The sequence below is a fragment of the Anoplopoma fimbria genome, chromosome 2 (assembly GCF_027596085.1).
Source record: "Anoplopoma fimbria isolate UVic2021 breed Golden Eagle Sablefish chromosome 2, Afim_UVic_2022, whole genome shotgun sequence".
Classification (NCBI taxonomy): Eukaryota; Metazoa; Chordata; class Actinopteri; order Perciformes; family Anoplopomatidae; genus Anoplopoma; species Anoplopoma fimbria.
Genome location: NC_072450.1, coordinates 24,899,882 through 24,920,378, shown reverse-complemented (window position 1 = coordinate 24,920,378; position 20,497 = coordinate 24,899,882). Strand labels below are relative to the sequence as shown.

General features: G+C 40.6%; 1 protein-coding gene across 1 annotated transcript in view; it reads right to left on the bottom strand.

Moving 5' to 3' along the window:
• The window catches only part of itfg1 (integrin alpha FG-GAP repeat containing 1), a 134,702-nt gene that overhangs the window by 88,748 nt on the left and 25,457 nt on the right, over positions 1-20,497 (bottom strand). Inside the window, exons 7-8 of the mRNA XM_054610554.1 lie at positions 19,864-19,913; positions 10,158-10,239 (exon numbers count right to left, since the gene is read on the bottom strand). Coding sequence (XP_054466529.1) covers positions 10,158-10,239; positions 19,864-19,913 — 132 coding nt within the window. The remainder of the gene's footprint in view (positions 1-10,157; positions 10,240-19,863; positions 19,914-20,497) is intronic.

Genomic DNA, 20,497 nt, shown 5'->3' with positions numbered 1-20,497 from the left:
ACTTTATTTTATAATATTATCAAAGCCCATGGCTGATAAAGACACACATTTAAAATGCATAAAATCTGGATTGAAACATCACAATACATGTTGACCAAAACCATCATGTCTCAATAGTTTTAAAATGAACTATTTCTAGTTGATTTATATATTAAGTCTTTGTAAAGACAAAAGTGTGTGGACAGAAAAAAAGGGGTTATTTGTGGTATACAAAATCATGAATTCTTTCAGTTTAACATGTGTCATTTTAAGGAGGAACACACTGTAATAATGAAACATCATGCAATTTTGCACTCAGAGCCTGAAGTTATGTTTTAAAACTTGCTTATACTGCCTGAACAACAGTAAACAAATGGAGACATTAAATTTGTAATGATATGAAATGATCAAAGCCAGAAAATACTCGTACTTTGAAAGCTGTGACCATTTAATCTTTAGTGTTTTCTAAATAAATGAATATTGGATTATGAAAGCTATCACTTCTTAACTATTTGTCTATTGACTTACCACTTTAACACTTAAAGATACATTTACCTGCCATGGGGAGTACTACTCAGCTTGTAAAAACTGTGGTATAATGTCTTCTGTTGTTTGTCTCAAGTCTGGGAAATGAACCCTGATGATGTCATTTAGGTTACTTTGGCCTAATTACTTCATATTTTAAACAGATTACCCGTGTTATAAAAGTTAGGGTTTAAAAGATGTCAGGCAAGTTGGGTCTAACATCAAGAAAAACGATCAAGTTGCATTACGGGAAATGTTGAAGCCTGTGTTTCTGGAATTTCACCAATGCCAGGGATCGAAAGTAAGGAAATCTCTCTCTATGTGACCACCCGTTTCTATTATAATACTTTAACTGTTCCAAAACAATATGCAGCCTCTAATCCGTCTCAATCCTAAATGGAGCGTCAGTTAGCGCACATTCAGCCTCAGGCGGCAGCAAATATCTAGTGCACAACATATCGTGAAGGTTGGAACCAAAACAGTGATTTTGTTTTCAAGACACTACATTCAGATATGGGCATTGCAGGTTAATTAGTTGCATTAGTGTGGGCGTAATGACAACAAAAGGTACATACTTAGTGCACAAAGTGCAGCCAATGTTCTGCAGTGTAGGTAGATGTGTAGATGAGAGAGCTACTGTAAGGAGAGATAACTGAAAGAAACAGGAAGAGAGAGAGAGACAGAATGAGTGCTAATTCAGTCCTGCAGAGGCTGTCACTCTCCATTCTGTCTCTGGTGTTTACCGTCAGTTCTGCTACACACACACAGTAACGTTCCTTCCCTCCGTGCCACCTGTCCTCACCTCCATGAATACCTTATTTCATCTATCTATTCATCTGTCTCTCATTTATTGCTGCTGTGCTCTTCTTCACCCGTCTCCCCCCTCGTCCTCATCTCGTCCTCCTCACTTCTCTGTCACTAGCTCACGCCCCTATAACTCCCTCCTCAGTCTTAATGCATCGGTTTCTCTGTCCATCTCTCCTCCGCTTTAGTCACCATCATTCTCTCCCTCCCTCTCTCCCCTCCTCCCTCCCTCCTATCCTGACTGCCTCCGTTCTGTTCATCTTTCAAACCCGCTGACAATGCGTGGCGTGACGGAGATTGGCTGAGAGTTGCTCAGAGGGAGGACACTGCAGGTACGGGTTGAAACGCAGAGGGCGCTGAGAAGAGGGGAGGCCCGGGAGGGACGGGGCCAAGGAATGGAGAGAAAACAGAGGAGAAAATGGGTAAAGACAACAAGAAGAAAGAGAGAGAGAGAGAGAGAAAGAGAGAGACCACGAGACAATATCGAGAGACAGTGCAAATATGCATTACCACACATTGGCATTCATAGAGTACAACACTGCACCAATAACGATGCAAATCACAACATGCACACACACAAACACACAGGGTGGGATGCTGCTGGAAGCCTGCTTCTCATTACAAACTAAGATCTGATAGAGATCTGTTTGCTTTCTGCAACAATGTGTGTGTTAAAGGTGTAATAGAGGAAGAAATGTGTGCGATTTGATGTAAGTCTCGTCCTTTGGGAGACCATAAAACCCCAGGTTTAAAAGAAAGCAAAAATACATAAATGCTTTAAAAAACAGAAAACATTTCTTTCAAATTTCTGAAGCTATCATCTTTGTATTATTATAGTCATTTTGAAACAAGCGCTTTTCTCTTTAATATCTCTCCCTCCCATATCACTCTGGCTTGGAACCCACTTGAAGTTGGAGTGCATTTACTCTGCTTTAACATACATTTCTGCCGGAAAAGGTTGACTCTGCATGTATCATAAATCAAAAATCTAAATTGTCACATTGCATACTCCACATGTTGAGGTGGAGTTCCCTCATCTGCCAGGTGAAAAAGTAAAGTAATGTAACTAATTTTAGGGCTTTGAGAAAGTTTAGCAGGATGTATCTTGTTGCTATGGAGACCGTTAAATTAGCGGTGGGCTAATCACAACCATCACTGGATTACTTTGACACTGAAGAAAACTTCAGAACATGATGATTCTCAGGCAGCATCTGCAGTTATATGGAGGATTCTTTTCTATGATTTCTTACAACCTTTATGGACATTTATTTGCAATGGACAGAGATGATATCCCGGAAATCATAAGTCAAACTAAATATAATAATATGCATAACATGCCTGTATGTTCAGATTTAACTGAGACGTAGGCCATGATCAGACTTTTCAGCTTTTTGTCCGAAGCCTTTGCGTTGCTGAGCGCCTTGGTTTCTTTCCGCTCTATGGGCCTAACTGGACATACTGGATTCTCTCTGTGAGACACTATTGGATAACAAACTAACAGTTAGGCAAAGGACATGTGATTTGATGGTTTTTAAATCGCAGCCAGTTGCGCTATTTCTTTTAAATTGTAGGCTTCAATAAAACGTCAGTGTCCCGAGTTTTGCAACTCCAAAAAGCGCTCGGTCTGAATCGGACCCTCATGACTCCAAGAAGGAGTATGAATTTTGAAGCAAATTGCAGCAATCGGGCAAAAAGGGTGAAACAAGCTGTGTGACACGGACACTGCTGCAGCTCATATCAGTGATCAAAACTTGAATGTCTACTTCTCGTTGGCATGCACCTGTCCCTTTCACCTCATGCAGTCATATATTCCTCACATCCCTCCCCCAGTGTCCCCCTCCTTCAACTCACAGTTGAACACACCTCACAGTTTGAAAACCACAGGTAACGTGCAATATTTTTAAATGCATTCAAAAATAAAGAGCTAAGTGAAGTGAAGACCACTGTGGGTGGGTCCTTATAACTGAGAGCACTACTTATGCATAATTACAGCACAGCAGATATTGGAGGAATAAGACAGAGGGGGACGCAGGTTTTTACCTTCAATGAAGGACTTTTATGTCAGATGTACTTTGCAATTTGCATTAAATTGCATATTAAAATGTGCAAATTAACATCGGAACTCGGAAACTGTAAACCCAGGAGACTGAATCATTTGCATATGGATTGTGATATTTCTAAATGTCAGGGATATCACGAAAATGGTGCTTGATTAGGGAGATATCAGATTGCCGGATTTTAACTCCATTAACACGGTCTGGGGGGATGTGTTTCACAACGCAGATGCACGTTATCATGTGATACCGCTTATATTAAACTCTGATCCTAACTAGCCGAGCAGGACTCCGGTACCTCACCCAGGTCTGCAGTAGTCTTAGACAGAGAGAGAAAGTGATGAAGCATGCGAGACTGAAAAAAGCAGACTGGTCGAAAAACATGACTCAACAGCCTGTGAAAGGCAAAAATATACAAAGGAAACGAAGGTTGAAATAGAAAAAAATTGTGCAAAATGTATTCAGCGGTTGAGTTGAGAAGGAAGCAGACAGAAAAGAGGGAGAGCAGGAGAGGTTGGATGTAACACAAAATAATAAGATGAGTGGAGAAAGAACGCCTGAGGGGAGAGCAGAGAGAAATAGGCTGTCCTGTTAACATGCTGACTTACCTGCACCCACACACACACACACACACACAACGGACTCACGCAGCATGACAGCCTTTCCTACTTTAAATATCACCTCCAAACACGATCCTGTCTCGGCGTCTGAAAAAAATCTCCCTATCTCGGTGAGCTGCTGGTCAACCCCCCCCACTCATCCCACCTGCAGTGAAGCTAGCTGACACTCTCGGTTGTGGGACATCGTTGTGCTTTACCTAATGATGAATTATGCATCGGCCGCTGTCACTTTGAAAAATGCAATTACCTCAGTGATAAGGCAGATGGCCTGTTTTGTCTGGCATATGCTGTGCATCTATTAGGAGTCTTGCGCTGGAAACAGAACCGCCAGCGCACAAACAAGGGCGGGTGGACGGATTCCCGTGCGCATCCATGAACACAAACACATACGCGTGCATGGTGACGTGCACACATGCCTCAAGTATAGCCAATGCGATCTGCCAGTGGAAGCTGCTCAGACAGATGACATTCAGCGATTCGGTAACACAAACTTAGCATATGGATCCAAAATAATTGTTTCTGTTCCAGCAGTTATCATGTTGGGCATGTGTGTTCTGTGGGGAGGTCAGTCCTGTGTCTGACATGTTACTGAGGCAAAAAGAGACTGAGAGAATAAAGAGGAAAATGGTACAAAAAAATGGTGGGGGGGGGAGGATTCTGAAAAGGGTTAAATTCAATTTCAATTTACAAACACGAAGGGTTCAACTGGCAACAAGGCATCACCTGTTGTTTGCAAAAAATGAAAATATGTTTTTTCAAAAGCAAAAGCTTTATAACAGTAAGCAAACAAAATTCTTTGTGGTTTGTGCTGCATCTGATACGTCACCAAATGTGAATGATATGTAAAATACCAGTAGTGCAGCTGGTGTCATGCTCTTCCCAGGTCACTGGTTGTTTATTCGTCAGTTCTCTCCCTTTCAAATGCATGTTTTTTGGACTTTGCTGCTGAGTCCTACCACAGATCGTTTGGCCCTTCAGCAGTGGATTGAGCAGTATATGTTAAAAAAGGTGATTGCAGTCAAGGCCAATAATTGGTTGCCAATTTTTCTAAATGGTTGCCAGTGGCAACCCAGCAACCCTGACATGGCCTATTCAATCGCAAGAAAATGGTAAATCTCTGTATGGTAGATTATGTAAACACATTAAACACATACAGCACTGAACCATGTGTTCGTGACATACGCCAGCCAGGTTCAGCCATAAAACCACATTAATGTCATAAGAGTGTGACATTAATGTGGTCCATTTACACCAGAAAACAGGAGTGACTTTTGAATATTCCTTTCTAATGAATGAATTAAATACATAAAGTGAAAGCTAAAGTACTAACGAGGGATTATACTTGGGCTTTGGGTATCCGAGGATACAGAATCGAGGTGCTACAGCCACCCCTTGAAACGATGGCTTTATAGATATTGCAAGCTGCATCGGAGCTAGCGTGAAATACCTCCAAACAGCGGACATGTTTGTTGTTATCTCCCTCAGCTATGCTGTCAAACGGTGTGCTACTTGTGCATGACATATTACATACAATCAGACGTAAACATAGAATTAATTTAGTACATTAGCACCAGGACCTGATCCAGCTATTTGAGTCAGTATCGGGCCGATATCAGAAATCATTATTCGTGTCACTTAAGACCACAGGACAGCACTGCTTACTTAGCTCAACCAAAGCCACTACAGAATGTTAAGACAGACTCTGATTCAATTAGTTTTCTTTTTTTAGGAGAAGCCAATGTCAGAGTTCCTGATCACAGTAATGAATAGACCCAGACGGGATCCATCACCAGGTGGATGACTCAGATCACCATTAAGCAAAAGCAAAAGGCAGATGTTACTAAATATAGCGCCAGAAAGAGGACCAGCTGACGACAGGAGTGTTAGAACCGTTCTTAAAACTGTATATACCTAAATATATGATAAATATATAGATACACATGTATGTATATCTGAGGATGCTGCAGCATAATAAATGAGCTTTCCCAGAACTCTTAGACAAAGCTTAACTTTATATTTTTGTGGGAGAAGCTGCAGCCTGGCACCAAAATATGAAACACAATAGCTGGCCTTTGTACTCAGGCGTCGCTATGAGTCAGTCAGTTTATTTCTATTTCCTATGTAATGTTTTCAAATAACCCTTGCAGATGTAATCATATCTAATCATACAAAAAAAACCACTTCAAGAGACAGAAATGTATAGAGACAAATGTAGAGGAAGGACGACACAGATGAAGATGTAGAGAAAAACGTAGTGGGAGACAGATGAGGAAAATAAGAGGGAGAAGGATGGAGAGAGAATTGACAGTGTGATGGAAATAATTCCCACTTCAGATCCCAGGAGGACGCAATGCTGCTCTCTGCTCTATTTCATCCTCTCCTCCTCTTTCCCTCCATCCATTCGTTATCCTTCCTGCCATCTTCTCCTCCTCCCTCTCGACATCATCCACCTCGGCACGTTTGTATTTTTCCACCCTCTCCTCCATCTCACTTCATGTGTTTTTTGAAGTGTGCTATTCCTCCTCACTCTTTCATTCGCCTCACTCTCTCTCTCCTCTTCCTCCTTTGGCCTCCCTGAGGTCATTCTTTTGAGGTTTAATTAGCCTGGAAAAGAAGCTGGTAAGATGGCCGGACACAAAGAGACAAACTCTGAAAGATATTGACAGATTAAGAATCGTTGGGAGAGATATGCTGATGCAGGAGGATAATTTAAGGGCTGGGGGCGCATTTCATATAGTCAAGTTATAACCAAAAGCAATCTGATCCCCCAAAGTGTGTATTAATGCAAGGGGCAAAGGGTTTACTAATTTAGTTCATATGAACTTGGTAACTTGAAAATACACAGTAAAAAGCACTGAGGGGAAGGCACCATTGTATCTCTTCTATATTCTTGTATCACATGTGTGCATCTTTCTTACAACTATAATAGAAACTACAGATATGAAATAGACATATGAAATACATCCATTATGGATTTGTGGCAGCTTATACTTAAGACTGCAGCTTCTTTTTCAGTCTTCAATTCTTGTCGGAGCCAATCTCATCTGAGTCATACCCAGTCTCCCATTCAGCCCCATTGATTTGATGGCAAATATTGAATCCACTCTTGTTGTCAGGGAGCATCTTTTTTTTTTTTTTTGTCTCTGCCTGACAACATGTAAGTCAAAGATGCAGGTAAAAAGACAGAAAAAGGACTACCAGATATAGTAAGAGTAACGACTGAGATTCAAATTCAAGTCTAACACTATTTGAAAGCATGTTTGATGTAATCTGTAATCAGCTCTTCAACTATTGCTTTTCATACTAAATTCTAATTCATTTCAACAATGTTGGATATTATTGTTGTAAAACACAAATCTCTCTGACTTAAGTGAAGTGCATATTGAAGCTTTACGAATAATGGAGAAAGAAAGGGACTTAGGAGGATAGACGGGGTGATAGTGGGTCACTACAGAGTCCTCATCCAACAACACAAAACGAGCGACGCCAAAAGCTGTTTCGATGAAGAATCGAGGGAGGAGAACGAAAACGACAGTGAAAAGCGAGTGAGCCATAGATAGCAGATATACAGTAGATCAAGAGGAATGAAGATAGACAGCGACAGCCGAGGAGGGCCCGAGTAAAGGAGACAAAACGGGACAAAAATAAGAGACGTTCTATCCTGCAAGGCATCTCTCTGCCGGAATTTGGCAGATTATTAGAAGCGTGACCCTCAGAGGCTTCAAACTCCGGCTAACGAGGGCAACGTCTCCAAGTGACATTTCCCAGCCGAAGGAAGGAGAAAATAGAAAGAGATTAAAGAAAAGTCTTTGTCGAGATAAGATTGAGATTTAAACAAAAAAAGGTCGCTGTCCCCAGAGATGATGAATTAAATGCACAAACACACCACACCACACCACACCACACACACACACACACACACACACACACACACACACACACACACACACACACACACACACACACACACACACACACACACACACACACACACACACACACACACACACACACACACACACACACACGTCATTTCCCCTCATACATTATTGCCAATTTGGGAAGGGGAAGTTTGTTAACTAAATATTTGATGGACACCCCTAGCTGCAGTGAGATTAACAGATTAATCTTGCCAATAAGGATGTGTTTATCAGTGTTGAAGCTTTGTGTGTACACTGTGTGTGTGTGTGTGTGTGTGTGTGTGTGTGTGTGTGTGTGTGTGTGTGTGTGTGTGTGTGTGTGTGTGTGTGTGTGTGTGTGTGTGTGTGTGTGTGTGAGCTCAGGTGCCCCAGTGTCACACAAGCCCTAATGTTAATTAAAAATGCATCAAACAGCTAACGGCAGCACATATCAAACTGACTGATAAGGTCACAGTGGCAAAAAGGAAAAACAACTGAAACAAACCAGAAAACACTGTAAACTTAATAGGATATTGGATCAGATTTTTATCATATTTTTAGGATCTAATGAGAATAATACCATTTTCATACAGAAAAAAAGTCTATAGTCTGTATTGCCAATTGATTTAGTATTCATCTGTCTGGTCTTCTGGTCTTCCCTGGGAATAAAAAAAATATATAATTTTGTTCACAGGAAAAGATTTTCCTCAAAGAGATTTATTCAGTTTTAACCCGGCCTTTACTTGGTCTGGTATGACCGTTAGCCGATGGTGAATAATGTTAGCAAACTTCACATACATATTAATTTCTCGCTTCTGTGATATTGTGGTGAAATTACTAATTTAAATTGCTGACTTTATGACTCTTATCTACTTACACAACTGTTTGTACAATACCGATAAGCACATCACGGATAACCATTTCAATGAAAGTTGCACAGTCTCACTCTAAAGCTAAGAGCCAGACGACTTTAGTAGTAGAGTTATTCACATTTTCACTGGGATGCACTCCGTAAAAACCAGACCAGCTACAGTGAATAACAGCTTATTGTCCAACTTGACAACAGACTCATCAAGTTCTCTATAGAGAAACTCCACAGGTTACTTCACTGTTTTACACCATCAACCGCCACTGTTTTAATACACTGACTGGGCAATGTAAAAAGGGCCCACGAGGCTACATAAACAGGGTGAAGTTTAGAGCGCTATCGGCCGTGCAACGGGTTGCTGACAGAATGAAGGGTGCGAAGCGACTCACACTTTTAAAGAGAAGGTTATCCAATGATACTAGTAACATAGACTCTCTTCCCCCTCTGTGAGTGTGTAAGTGTTCTTATTAAGTGTGAGAGAGATAAATATTGAGTATTAAAAGCCTTGAAAAAGTGGTAGCACCGGCAGCCCATGGTACTTTAATGTGGCCTTGCGATTGGCCCTGTTAATCCAAATGGTATTTAACTTCTAAAACGAGCATAAGAAGCAACCACACAACTCTCCCCTCCCCTGGCCGAGCTGGTGGCTCCGACAAGAGTGACCAGGGGCCACTTTTGGCGAACAGGCTGCAGCCTGGAGATTAGAGAGCCAGCGGAGATTTGCTGAGGATAAATGTAAAGCTGAGCTGAACAATGGATACTTCTGGCCAAGATTGTTTAAGGGGATAAGATGTTCACAAAAAAATCTGTTGTGAGTCTGTTGTGCGGGAGTGTGCGCTTGCAACAGTGCGTGCACGCTTGAGATTAGCCTGTCTGGTAAAGGGGTGAGCATTTGTGGTGTCGGTGTGTGTGTGTGTGTGTGTGTGTGTGTGTGTGTGTGTGTGTGTGCGTGCTGGGGAAGAAAGTTATGCAATGGGAGAGCTGTAGTGAAAATGCCAAAGTCAAAAAGACCAGACAGTCCTATTCCGAAGTCTTTGAAGCAACACGGCCTGAAACGCAGAGGCAGCTTAAAGGACTTAGGAAAGGAATAGATCTGCCACACACACACACACACACACACACACACACACACACACACACACACACACACACACACACACACACACACACACACACACACACACACACACACACACACACACACACACACACACACACACACACACACACACACACACACACACGTTTTAGATGGGTTTTTTTTCTTTTTGCATTTCAAGCCATCCAACAACACTCCCCACAGTTTATCCCGGTACTAGGTCTTAAAGGGATCTTTTTTTTGTCAGTCTGTCCATACATAATGTTCATCAAAAATGTTCATCAAATGACGAAACTCTGGCATTCTCACCGAAGTCGGCGAAGGAGGACTGCCCGACAAACTTGGATGGTGGCTCTGACGGCATGACGTCTTCTCTGACGAAGTTCCCGTCCTGAGAGAACGACCATTGGGTAGAGAGAGAGAGAGAGAGAGAGAAAGAGAGAAAGGTGAGTAAGAACAGGTGTATAACGGTTAACATAATGGTTCTGGTATCTATGCTTGTGCACAACACGAAAAGTACATACATGTGTAATCCCTAGCTGCATAAATGCATATGTTATCTTGAACACGCTGGAAGCTGCCAGATTCTAAATAGACAGAACTTTCACAACACAGTCTATTCCCCATTTAGTGCCTGTTGAAGTGTATATGAATGAAATATGCTGACAGGAAATAAGCATGGACCCAAGCTGTTGCCTAGCGATACAGTTCAGTTAAAACGGTCTCTTTTCTGGTTAAAATTACCCCAAAATAACAAAAATAAACTTGAAATGTAATGAATAAATTGATGTATTTAAATATATTTAATTTGAAATCAGTTCTCAAAAATTCTTAATATATTGTTTGAATAATTGAAAATTGTGAAAGATATCCAACACAAGGAAATGTCTTCAAATTGCTTTGTTTGTCTGACCAACAGTCCGATACACAAGGATATTCAAATTTGTGCCTCAAACATCTAATGTCTGACTTTTTTCTCGTAAAAGGACTTCAATTTACTAAATAATCGCGGCAGATTAATAAGATAAGATAAGATAAAATAATCCTTTATTAGTCCCGCAGCAGTGGACCTCAGACTAAGGAATTCACTAATTGATACTCTTTCAGCTGTAATTGATTTAATACTTTAGTTGAGTCACGATGCTGCCGATATACAGGCTTACATAGAAAACAATAGCTGTGGGTGTTTGGACGCACATCGAATGCCATCGGTGTGTGGTGCCCTTTACAGAGGGTAGGGGAGAAAGATAAGGAGATAAGCATATTAGTGGGGGGAAAGTCTGTGTGTGTGTGTGTGTGTGTGTGTGTGTGTGTGTGTGTGTGTGTGTGTGTGTGTGTGTGTGTGTGTGTGTGTGTGATCAGATGTGACTCTGTGCAGGGGGAAACTGTTGCCTGCTGATAGCAACATTAGTGATTTATGAGAAAGAGGGGGGCAGAGACAGAGCAGGAAAGGGGAGAGAGAGAAAGGGTGAGAGACATTCAAGGACTGAGTCAGAGAGAGCACCATATGCATTATTTAAAAGTACTGTATGTGTTAGGGGCTGTATGTGTGGTTAAATACTGAAATCATTGTCTTCAATTTACTGTTACCTTTAATTGACTGAATGAAAATGGATGGAGAGGCAAAGAGAGAGTGATTAAGACGAGATAAAGCACACACCATGGTCATCATAGCAGCAACTACATGGCCAGATGTAAAGTCATTGCAGGGTAATACAACAACATGATTGGAGTAAAGGAATTTAATCTATGGTTAAAAAATAGAAGTATTATAAAATCATTTGTATCAGCCGTTTAATAATTCACATAATTTACAAGAATAAACTCAGAAATAGGCTTGAACGATATGACAAAATGATCTCATTGTAATTTATTTTTTTCTGGACCAATACTGTGACATTTTCTGTATAACTCACTATACACGAGCAATAAATCATTCTATGGTACATTGGATACAGTCAACATATTAACTGCTCTTTCATGTAGACCAGGCCAATATGTTATGATGAATTGATTCATGAGTTGTAGGGCTGACACTCTCTGCTCCGTTGCACAATAGGCCCTTTCCACAGCAGTGATTTACGGGGGCAGGAGGGATATGTGTAAGAGAGAACAACGTTTGGAAAAATAGGTCTGTGTATTTAGCCTAGATCATCAAGACTATTCTTTAAATCAATTCTGAAAAAAAGGCAACAAAGCACTGCAGATCAGGTTCGCAATAATATACGTAACATACATTTCATACTGATTTCCCGTCAGTTACTGTATTGTAAGAAATCCAACTGAAGCGCACACTGACTATGGCTCTACCAGTCTAAAAATATTCAGATAACTCATAGCCTCGTTGTAACATGATGTTAACTGTTACGGCCACTTGACAACTTCACTTCACTTCTTCTCTGCTGAACGGCTTCCTATTAAACCCCATTGTCTGGGTTGAATGCTATAAATTGTAACTCCAAAATGATTAACTCCATTAATGTCATTTCTCTCTACATACAAAGTTTGCACAGCAGTCCATGAGAACCAAATTACATGAACTGATTTTTCTGTGAACACCACATGCTGTGCTTGTTCAAAGCTTATTTATTTGAAACTTGTTTAGACACTGCTTTCCATATTACTACTATTGTAGAGATAAGACTTTTCATTTTGGCCGCTGACAGTATTAATGTTAAGTTTGATTAAATGACACACCCCACAAAGAAATCATCATGATTCAGACAAGACCATCAGCTCTTGAGGTGTCTTGGTCTTTAGAAAGATTTCAGGCATTTAGAACTCAAAAACAGGCTTTTCTTTCTCTACAGAGATCTACATGAAGAAGGAACAGCACAGGTGTTACTTATAACACTCACGATGGCTCCCTTCCCAGTGAGACATGACAATGGCCGTGGTTACACTTGACTTTTTAGTGCAACCATTGTCATCTCACCGGATCTGACGGACCGCATGCCGAGGTGGCATGGCTCGCAGTGAGTTCAGATCTCAGTGAGCTGAGGACAGCGTGTGGGCACAACACGGACAATTTATCAAAAAGGTAGGTCTCCATCATCTTCGCCCCACAGGGGGGGTTCCTCTCCTGTGGAGTGAAAAGGGAAGAGAGGGGGAGAACCAGGTCTGGAGGCAGAGGCCTGCTGTCTGTCCAGTCCTGTTAAATTACTGCTGATGACAAACCCCAAATAAAAGCTTTTAGAGAAGAGAAAATAACTTGAAGAATTCATAGGTAATAAAAAATGCGTTTATCCATAGTTTTACATCCTCTACGTTGACCACCAAATAAACCTTATGGCTATCCTATAGGGCAGGTCTCATTGAAGTGCGAACACACATATGTCGGCACAGCTGAGCTCTGATCTGTCGCAATCGATCACAAAAGTTACAGCTGAAAAAGACAAGTGTGACCACGGCCACTGTGACAACGTGACAGCGAGCAAGCATGTACAATACCAGGACTCTGAAACCAGGGCGGCTAAATTGAATTCAGGCTTCATTCATTTTAGTTTCCACAACTGTCCTTTTCATACTCTAACAGCTCCACATGTTATATGTGATAAAAGGCCTGTGGCTCTATCATAGGCACTGGGCAGGTTGATGAGTGTGTTTTGAGAGGGTCGATCTAATATGGCTGAAATAAAATTGTCCAGCCTCACTGGAGGTTAGTGGGTTCAGTTTTTGCCAGACAACTGTCACAGAAACTGCCCTCTTGATCATCTTAATGGCAGCCTCGTACTCACAGTCTCCAACTCCACCCTGAGACATTTAGATTAGGGGACTAATGAATAGTGCTGCCAGTATGATGGTCCAGTAGATTTATGACGGTGTTCCCTTTAGGTCAGTTAGTACATCAATATTTTAACATATGAATGAGGCCTCTGCAGGACTGCTCAGAAAGGACTGGAACATCTCATCCTGGGTACTGGTAAATGTTATTATAATCTGGATCCAGGAAGGTTTTCCTGGAGAAAAAAATGATCTTTTGCAAAAGTAGTGTTTTATGTTGTGGTGTTTTTTGTTAAAAAAAAAAAAAAAAAAAAAAAAAAAAGCTGGGCAGTTAGCATGAGCAGCAACCGCCGACATAAGTGAATATACAAAGAAAAAATCATCACACACTCTAATATCTGGTTTTGTGGGTTGTGTGTGTGTGTGTGTGAGAGAAAGAGAGCGAGAAAGAGAGAGAGAGAGAGAGCTTTTGTTTTACTTTCAGTGTTTGCTAATCATTCACTGTCTAAATATTGCTGACTGTGACTGAAACCCCTACCAATCCTAATGAGGTTATTGAAGTAGAATTTGCTGAAGAGCGGTGCCAGAAAAAGTGCAAAAAAAAAGTTGGCCGCTGGATTCGTGGACAAATCACACAACACATTTAATATTTCAAATGCCCATTCACATGCTTTGACAGGTTCTACATGCACAAAAAAGCACTCCATCACTGGGTTACACCAACCTTTAAACTGAACACTTATTCACATGATGTCACTTGAAAAGCTATAGCGGTTGTTTTATGCTGTGCAGGGCAGTCATGGCACATAAATTTTGCTTTTAGAGGTTAATCATTTGCATTATGTTTGACACTTTGAGTGCTGATGAGGAGGAAATGTAGAGGCATTTATTTTGCTTGTATAATTGGGCCAAGTCCTTCAGCCAAAGATTCAGGCCATCACTGGCAGAGGATACGTTTGTTTGTTTGTTTGTTTCAATTTGTTACGAATTATTGGTTGCATAAACATTGTGTATTGAATGTGCTAACAAGCCTCTTATCATGATTCTTATTCATGACACAGTTAGACTATTTTACAAGTTATTGAGCAGTTCAATCAAACAAAATTCCCTATTTTAAAAAATATAGCCCCACAGCTAAAAAAAAACACAATTAATTCTCAAATCCTCAAAAAATAATCTTAATATTTATCACTTTTCTAGTTATGCAACTCTTCATATCACCATTAATTAGGTCTAACAATAATTCTAAAATAAATAAGTGCGCTTTTGATGGTGGTTCTACTGATAAACCTCTTATTTCTTTCTCCCAAAACAGCAGTGAAGAACAAAGGTAAAAAGGTAAATGCCACGATTGAGTATTCATTAAAAATAAATTATGATTGGTGTGCTAAATTCATCTGTACACACAAGGCCAAATATCCTCCTAAGGTAACATATGCCCCAGCTGCTGACTGACGATGATTTTTAAAACTGGTGCTAGGCTCATTCCATATTAAAACGCACATAGTCGCCACTCGTCCCCGACTGTCTAAAGTAAAGATAGGAAGCTTATTGCGTTAAGGTTTATTTTTACATAGCAGCGGCGGTCATCATTTAGCAGCAGCATTGCTTCTTCTCATATGATTTAGGAATAATTATTGCAAGAAGTAAAGTGAATTCAATATAGAGAGATATACAGTATGTAATACCCTTCTGCTTTCTTAAATACTTGGGAGTATGTCTAACTGGCCTATGCAAAATAAGTGACGCACTTTGAAGCTGATCTCTTCCAAAGCCATAGAATCAACTCATGTTAATTTGTTTAAAAGCTTCCGATCGCACAAGCCCTCTTGTACAGACACACAGATGTGGCAACAGGGTGTTAACTCTCTGCGCATTGATGATGAGATCTCGGTGTGATTGACTGCTGCTGGCTGCCTGATTGCAAGATGTCATGATTAAAACTGTGACGTGTGTGACAGTTGGAGAGCAGCTGATTGATGTGTGAAGATGAAAGGATAACAGGTCTTGCTATTATTCTTGCATCTGTTCACATCACTCCCAACCCACACACACACACACACACACACACACACACACACACACACACACACACACACACACACACACACACACACACACACACACACACACACACACACACACACACACACACACACACACACACACACCAAACCCTTGCCATACAGTGCAGTGGAGTGACTAAAGGTATGCACAGTGGTAGCAGTAGAAGACATTTTCATAAACTGCAGCAGGGGAGAGCAAGTCTATGATGGAGCACCTGGGGGATATTTAACATGGCTAAAAACTACAAAGTAAATATGGTGCAGAATTGATGCTAATGCTGGTATCAAACGTGTACTGTGTATGAATTTGTATGCAGTAGTGCATGACATGCGAGATAAATTGTTGCTGGGAACAGTAGGATTAAGGGTTGGATCTACTCAGTGGTGCATAAGACTGCAGACATGCAGTGTATTAACATTGCCTAAATGGTTAAGTGGCGGGGATAAACTTAACCAGCTTGAGAACAAAATGTATTTTTTACTGTTGAGTAAGGTGAACTGAATGCTAAACTGTATGCTACAACTCATACAGAGGAACAGGCTGTATGAGGCACAGATTACATGAATTTATTCTGATGAATTCACAGACAGCAGCACTAGTGTCACAATAATAAATGTATGCATTTAAATATGTTTCCATATAAAGTCAAGATATTTTTTCTCTATGAAGTAATGGCAACATAAGCTCATGTAACCACTCTACTATGTGAATATTAAGGCCAGAGGGAACATTTGCAATAGTTAGGACGTCAAATTAGCATGAAATTAGCTCATTTGCAGCAGGCTATTTCATGGTTTTCCTTTGCAAGAAAAGAAAAAGAAATGTGTCGAAGGAAGAAATATGCTCAAGTGCCAAAAAAGAACACTATAACGTAATTTTTGTTATCCATGTTCTGTTTAACATCCTGACCCTGTATGCTTGGTGAGACTCTCAGACTACAACAAAATAGACAAATTTGTGTCTGTAGCACACTATATGTGGATGTGACCAGAGGCGGCGGTTTCTCCCTTAAAAATGAACTAAATTATTGTATCAGCCGTTGTAGAATTGACCTTTAAAAACCCATTGGCTCTACTTCACGGCCAATGAAAACACCTCTTTTCACTCATCACTGCAGCTTGTTGTCCCCCCCCTCCCCTCTGTGACTGCCTTCTCCTGTGTAATCGCAGGGAAACAGAGGAATGGGGAGGGTTGGAGGGAGACTAAGGGGGGGAGAAAACAGGGAAAAGTAATTAAAACAGAGTGTTGGAGAAGGAGGGGGGTCTTGGCCTGCGACCGATAGATGCAGCCACGTTAAACCCAATACCGTCGTGGGATTAAAAAGGGGTCTAATGCACTGGGAATGCTGGGAAATGCCTGTTTGTGTATATATGTGTGAGAGTGTGTGCATGTGCATCCATGGCCATGTATGTCATGTGTCGTTTGAGGAACAATATTTTGGAATTTATTAGGGAGCGAATAGATGGGAGCACTTGCTTGTGCATTTAAGGAAAGAGGAAGAGGAAACGTACAGAGGATTTAAAAGGAGCACTTCCCCAAACAGAAAGCTTTAGCAATCAATTGAAATAAATGTTACCCATCCCACAAAGAGTCGAACTAATAAAAGATTGAATGATTAATTAATTACGATGAATGGATGACACAAAGCAAAACAAATGAAAGCTCCACGCACAGTCAGGGAGGAAAATGTCACGATTTTCTATCATAATTATTACACATTTTGCACTCGGCTTGTTGTGAGTTTAAGGAGATAACCTGTGTTTCCTTACAAGGATTAAACAAACCTTTGATGTCAAATTTCTGCCTGTTTTTACTGAGGCAAAACACCAATGCAACTGTCATCTACTTGCCAAGTCCACATTTTCAACTTTTGAGCTGACTTCTGCCAAAGCAGCCGATCCTCAAAATTATTTTTTTCAAAAATAAAATACGTTTAGAATTGGGGTTTTTTGCGACTAGATACACAGTAAAGAATATCTTCAGATACGTAAGACTGATTTGTTTTTATTAATTTGGTGCTTTGAGCTTGCGAATGTCGGTATGCTAACATGCTCACAGTGATAATGCTAGCATGTGAATGTGTGGCAGGTATATATATTTACCTTCTCCCTTTACGATGTTATTAAGTTAACATTTGCATAATGGCATTAACAGCAGCTGAGGCTAATATGGTTGTAATTAACTTTGCAGGTATACAATAGACATTTGTAACTGAACATGGATGGTAGACAAAGGCTAGAAACATTTCATCCTCTGAGGAGCATGAATGCCTGTACCATATTTCATGGCAATCCATCAACTAGTTGTTTCAAACATTTCAAATAAAACAAATGTTTCAACCTCATGGTGGTCCCAGCGGATAAGTAAGAGTATCAGCAACGTCATTAGGGTCCATCCTCTGGGGACCACTAATGTCTGTACAAAATTAGGTGTCAACCCAGCATTGGCTGTCAAGTGGTGCACAAACCGACACACAGAGAGACATGTCAACTGTCCACCAAACTCTAACCTAACACAGAGACAGACAACGAGCAGGCCTGGAAAGATATCCTAAGGGGATGTAAAAAAATAATGAATAAATCTAAATTCTTCATGTTTTCCCCTGAAAATGTCCTGCATCATCCTCTCACCTATCAACATTCCTACCAGCCATCACCCATTCTACTGGTTTTTGGGTAGTTTTTTTACTCTGGTTTGCTCCTGCTTGGTCTCGCTCTCCCTTCACGCACATTCTATCTCCGACAAATCATTCAGTCCCTCTCTGTTTCTCTCTTCTTCCTTGCCTCCTCCCCTTCCTTTCCCCTACCGCCCCCCCTCTCTGTGATAAGATAGACTAGTGTTCGGCTTGTGCCTCGACCTGCTGAATTTCAAATAGGCCCCTTCGACAAAAACCCAGAGCCACGGTCTCCCCTCTCTGCTCTCCCAGAATATTAACTAGTCCTGCAGCAGTGCTAAAAATCCTGCACCCCCAAAGCCCACCAACACGTTGCAGATCTGTTTGATGCACTGAGGAAATGAACGTGTGGGTCGACGCTCTCTGATCACAAACCTTTGGTTGTACTTCACACATAACATTCCAATTGATTGATAAAGTGGACGTTTGTAGAATACACCCAACATGCCTATTGTGGACCATATTGTAGCTCCCTAGTTAATGTACAACGATGGCTGAGACCAGGTGACTGTAAAGATGCACCTTAATAGAAAAGAAAGGCTGTATTTTAGGCTAAAAAGGGTTAATTGTATTACTATTTTATGCTCAGCTATGAGCTACTCATTGTGGTTCCCACTGATCCAGTTAACAAATAACCAAACAATTCACGTTCCCTTGGACAATGACCAACTGTCATTGGATTCATGCATTATATGTTGAGACAAGTGAGAAAAAGAACAGAGCAATACTATAAACAGGTGCTAAAAACGATAAAGAGAAGAAAAGTTATTTTAGTACGCCTATATTGGTCGGTGCAGGTAAAACCAGGTGTTATGTTCAGTGCTATGTTAAGTGTCTCCTCAGTTGCTGCTACAGTACGAGCAGCAGGAAAGAGAGCTGCAGTCCCTTGACCATTGACCCACCAGTTGGGAACCACTTAACTACATCAGTGACAACCATCACTAGCAGTTTATTAGAGCACATAGTTTGACTCACACACACCAGCAAACACCTGTAAAGAATGGACACATTTGTTTGAATATCCTCTGATATTGTGTTGTAGAAATGATTATCTCGAGAAAACAGAGTCATTTGCGAATACATATTGATTTGTATAAAAATGATTTGGGGTAAATGTTCCGGTAATCGACAACTTATGCATCAGAGGAATGTTATATCAAATATCTGCTGGTTCCAGCAGTCTAAGAAAGTATTTTCCTTTCCTGTTTATTTTACGGGTGACCTTTTGTGGATTCTGACGGATGGTTTGACAAATGAGCCATTTTTAAAAGTCACTAGGGAATGTGGTGACTTCTGAATATCATTTGTAAAATCAAAGTTATGTATTGTGTTGTCCTTAAAGACTGTTGCAGCAATATTTCTGCAATATCATATACTTTACATAAGAGCCCTACAATGTTTTATACAGCAATATGACTTTGCACAACATTACGGTAACCACACAGGGATCATGTCTCCTACTGCTCGGCTGCAGTGACTCAGACATGGTAAAGTAAAAGGAAAACTGGGAAAGGAAAACGAGAAGAAATCAAGTCCAAAAAAACCAATTACCTTGCTGATCCAGGTCTCAAACATAGGCCCTTCAGTTGTCAGGAACAGATCTGGAGGGGGCAGAGAAACAGAAAGGAGGAGTGAGTCATTAATTCAATTCAATTTATTTATATAGCGTCAAATTATAACAAAAGTCATCCCAAGACACTTTTCACACAGAGCAGGTCTGGACCAAACATTCCCCCATGAGAGAGCACTGAGGCGACAAGAAAAAAACAAGAAAAAAACTCCCCTGTTAACTGGTTCATCCGGCAATCATAATCAAACATGGAGCAGGGATTATTGATCCATAATGAAGAAAATGCTGTAGATTATTGGGAATGACAGCAATGAAAATGAGCACCGCGCCCCTGCTGTGAACCTTTGTTCCTTTACAGACTTGATGAATTGATCAAGAAGAAAGAACAATAGATCAATAAAAAAAAAAAGCCAGTAATTGCTTGGATTGCCTTATTTACACACAGGAGAAGCTAATTATAATCAAGGCTTAAAAGACTTTCTGTATTCTTAACTCCTGACGGCTGGTTTTTGGTAAAGGATTTGAAAATGTAATAATAATATTAATACATATTTTGCCTTCTTTAATGCCATGACGGGGGAAAAAAGGTGCTCAGTACATGTTCCGCTGCTAGAG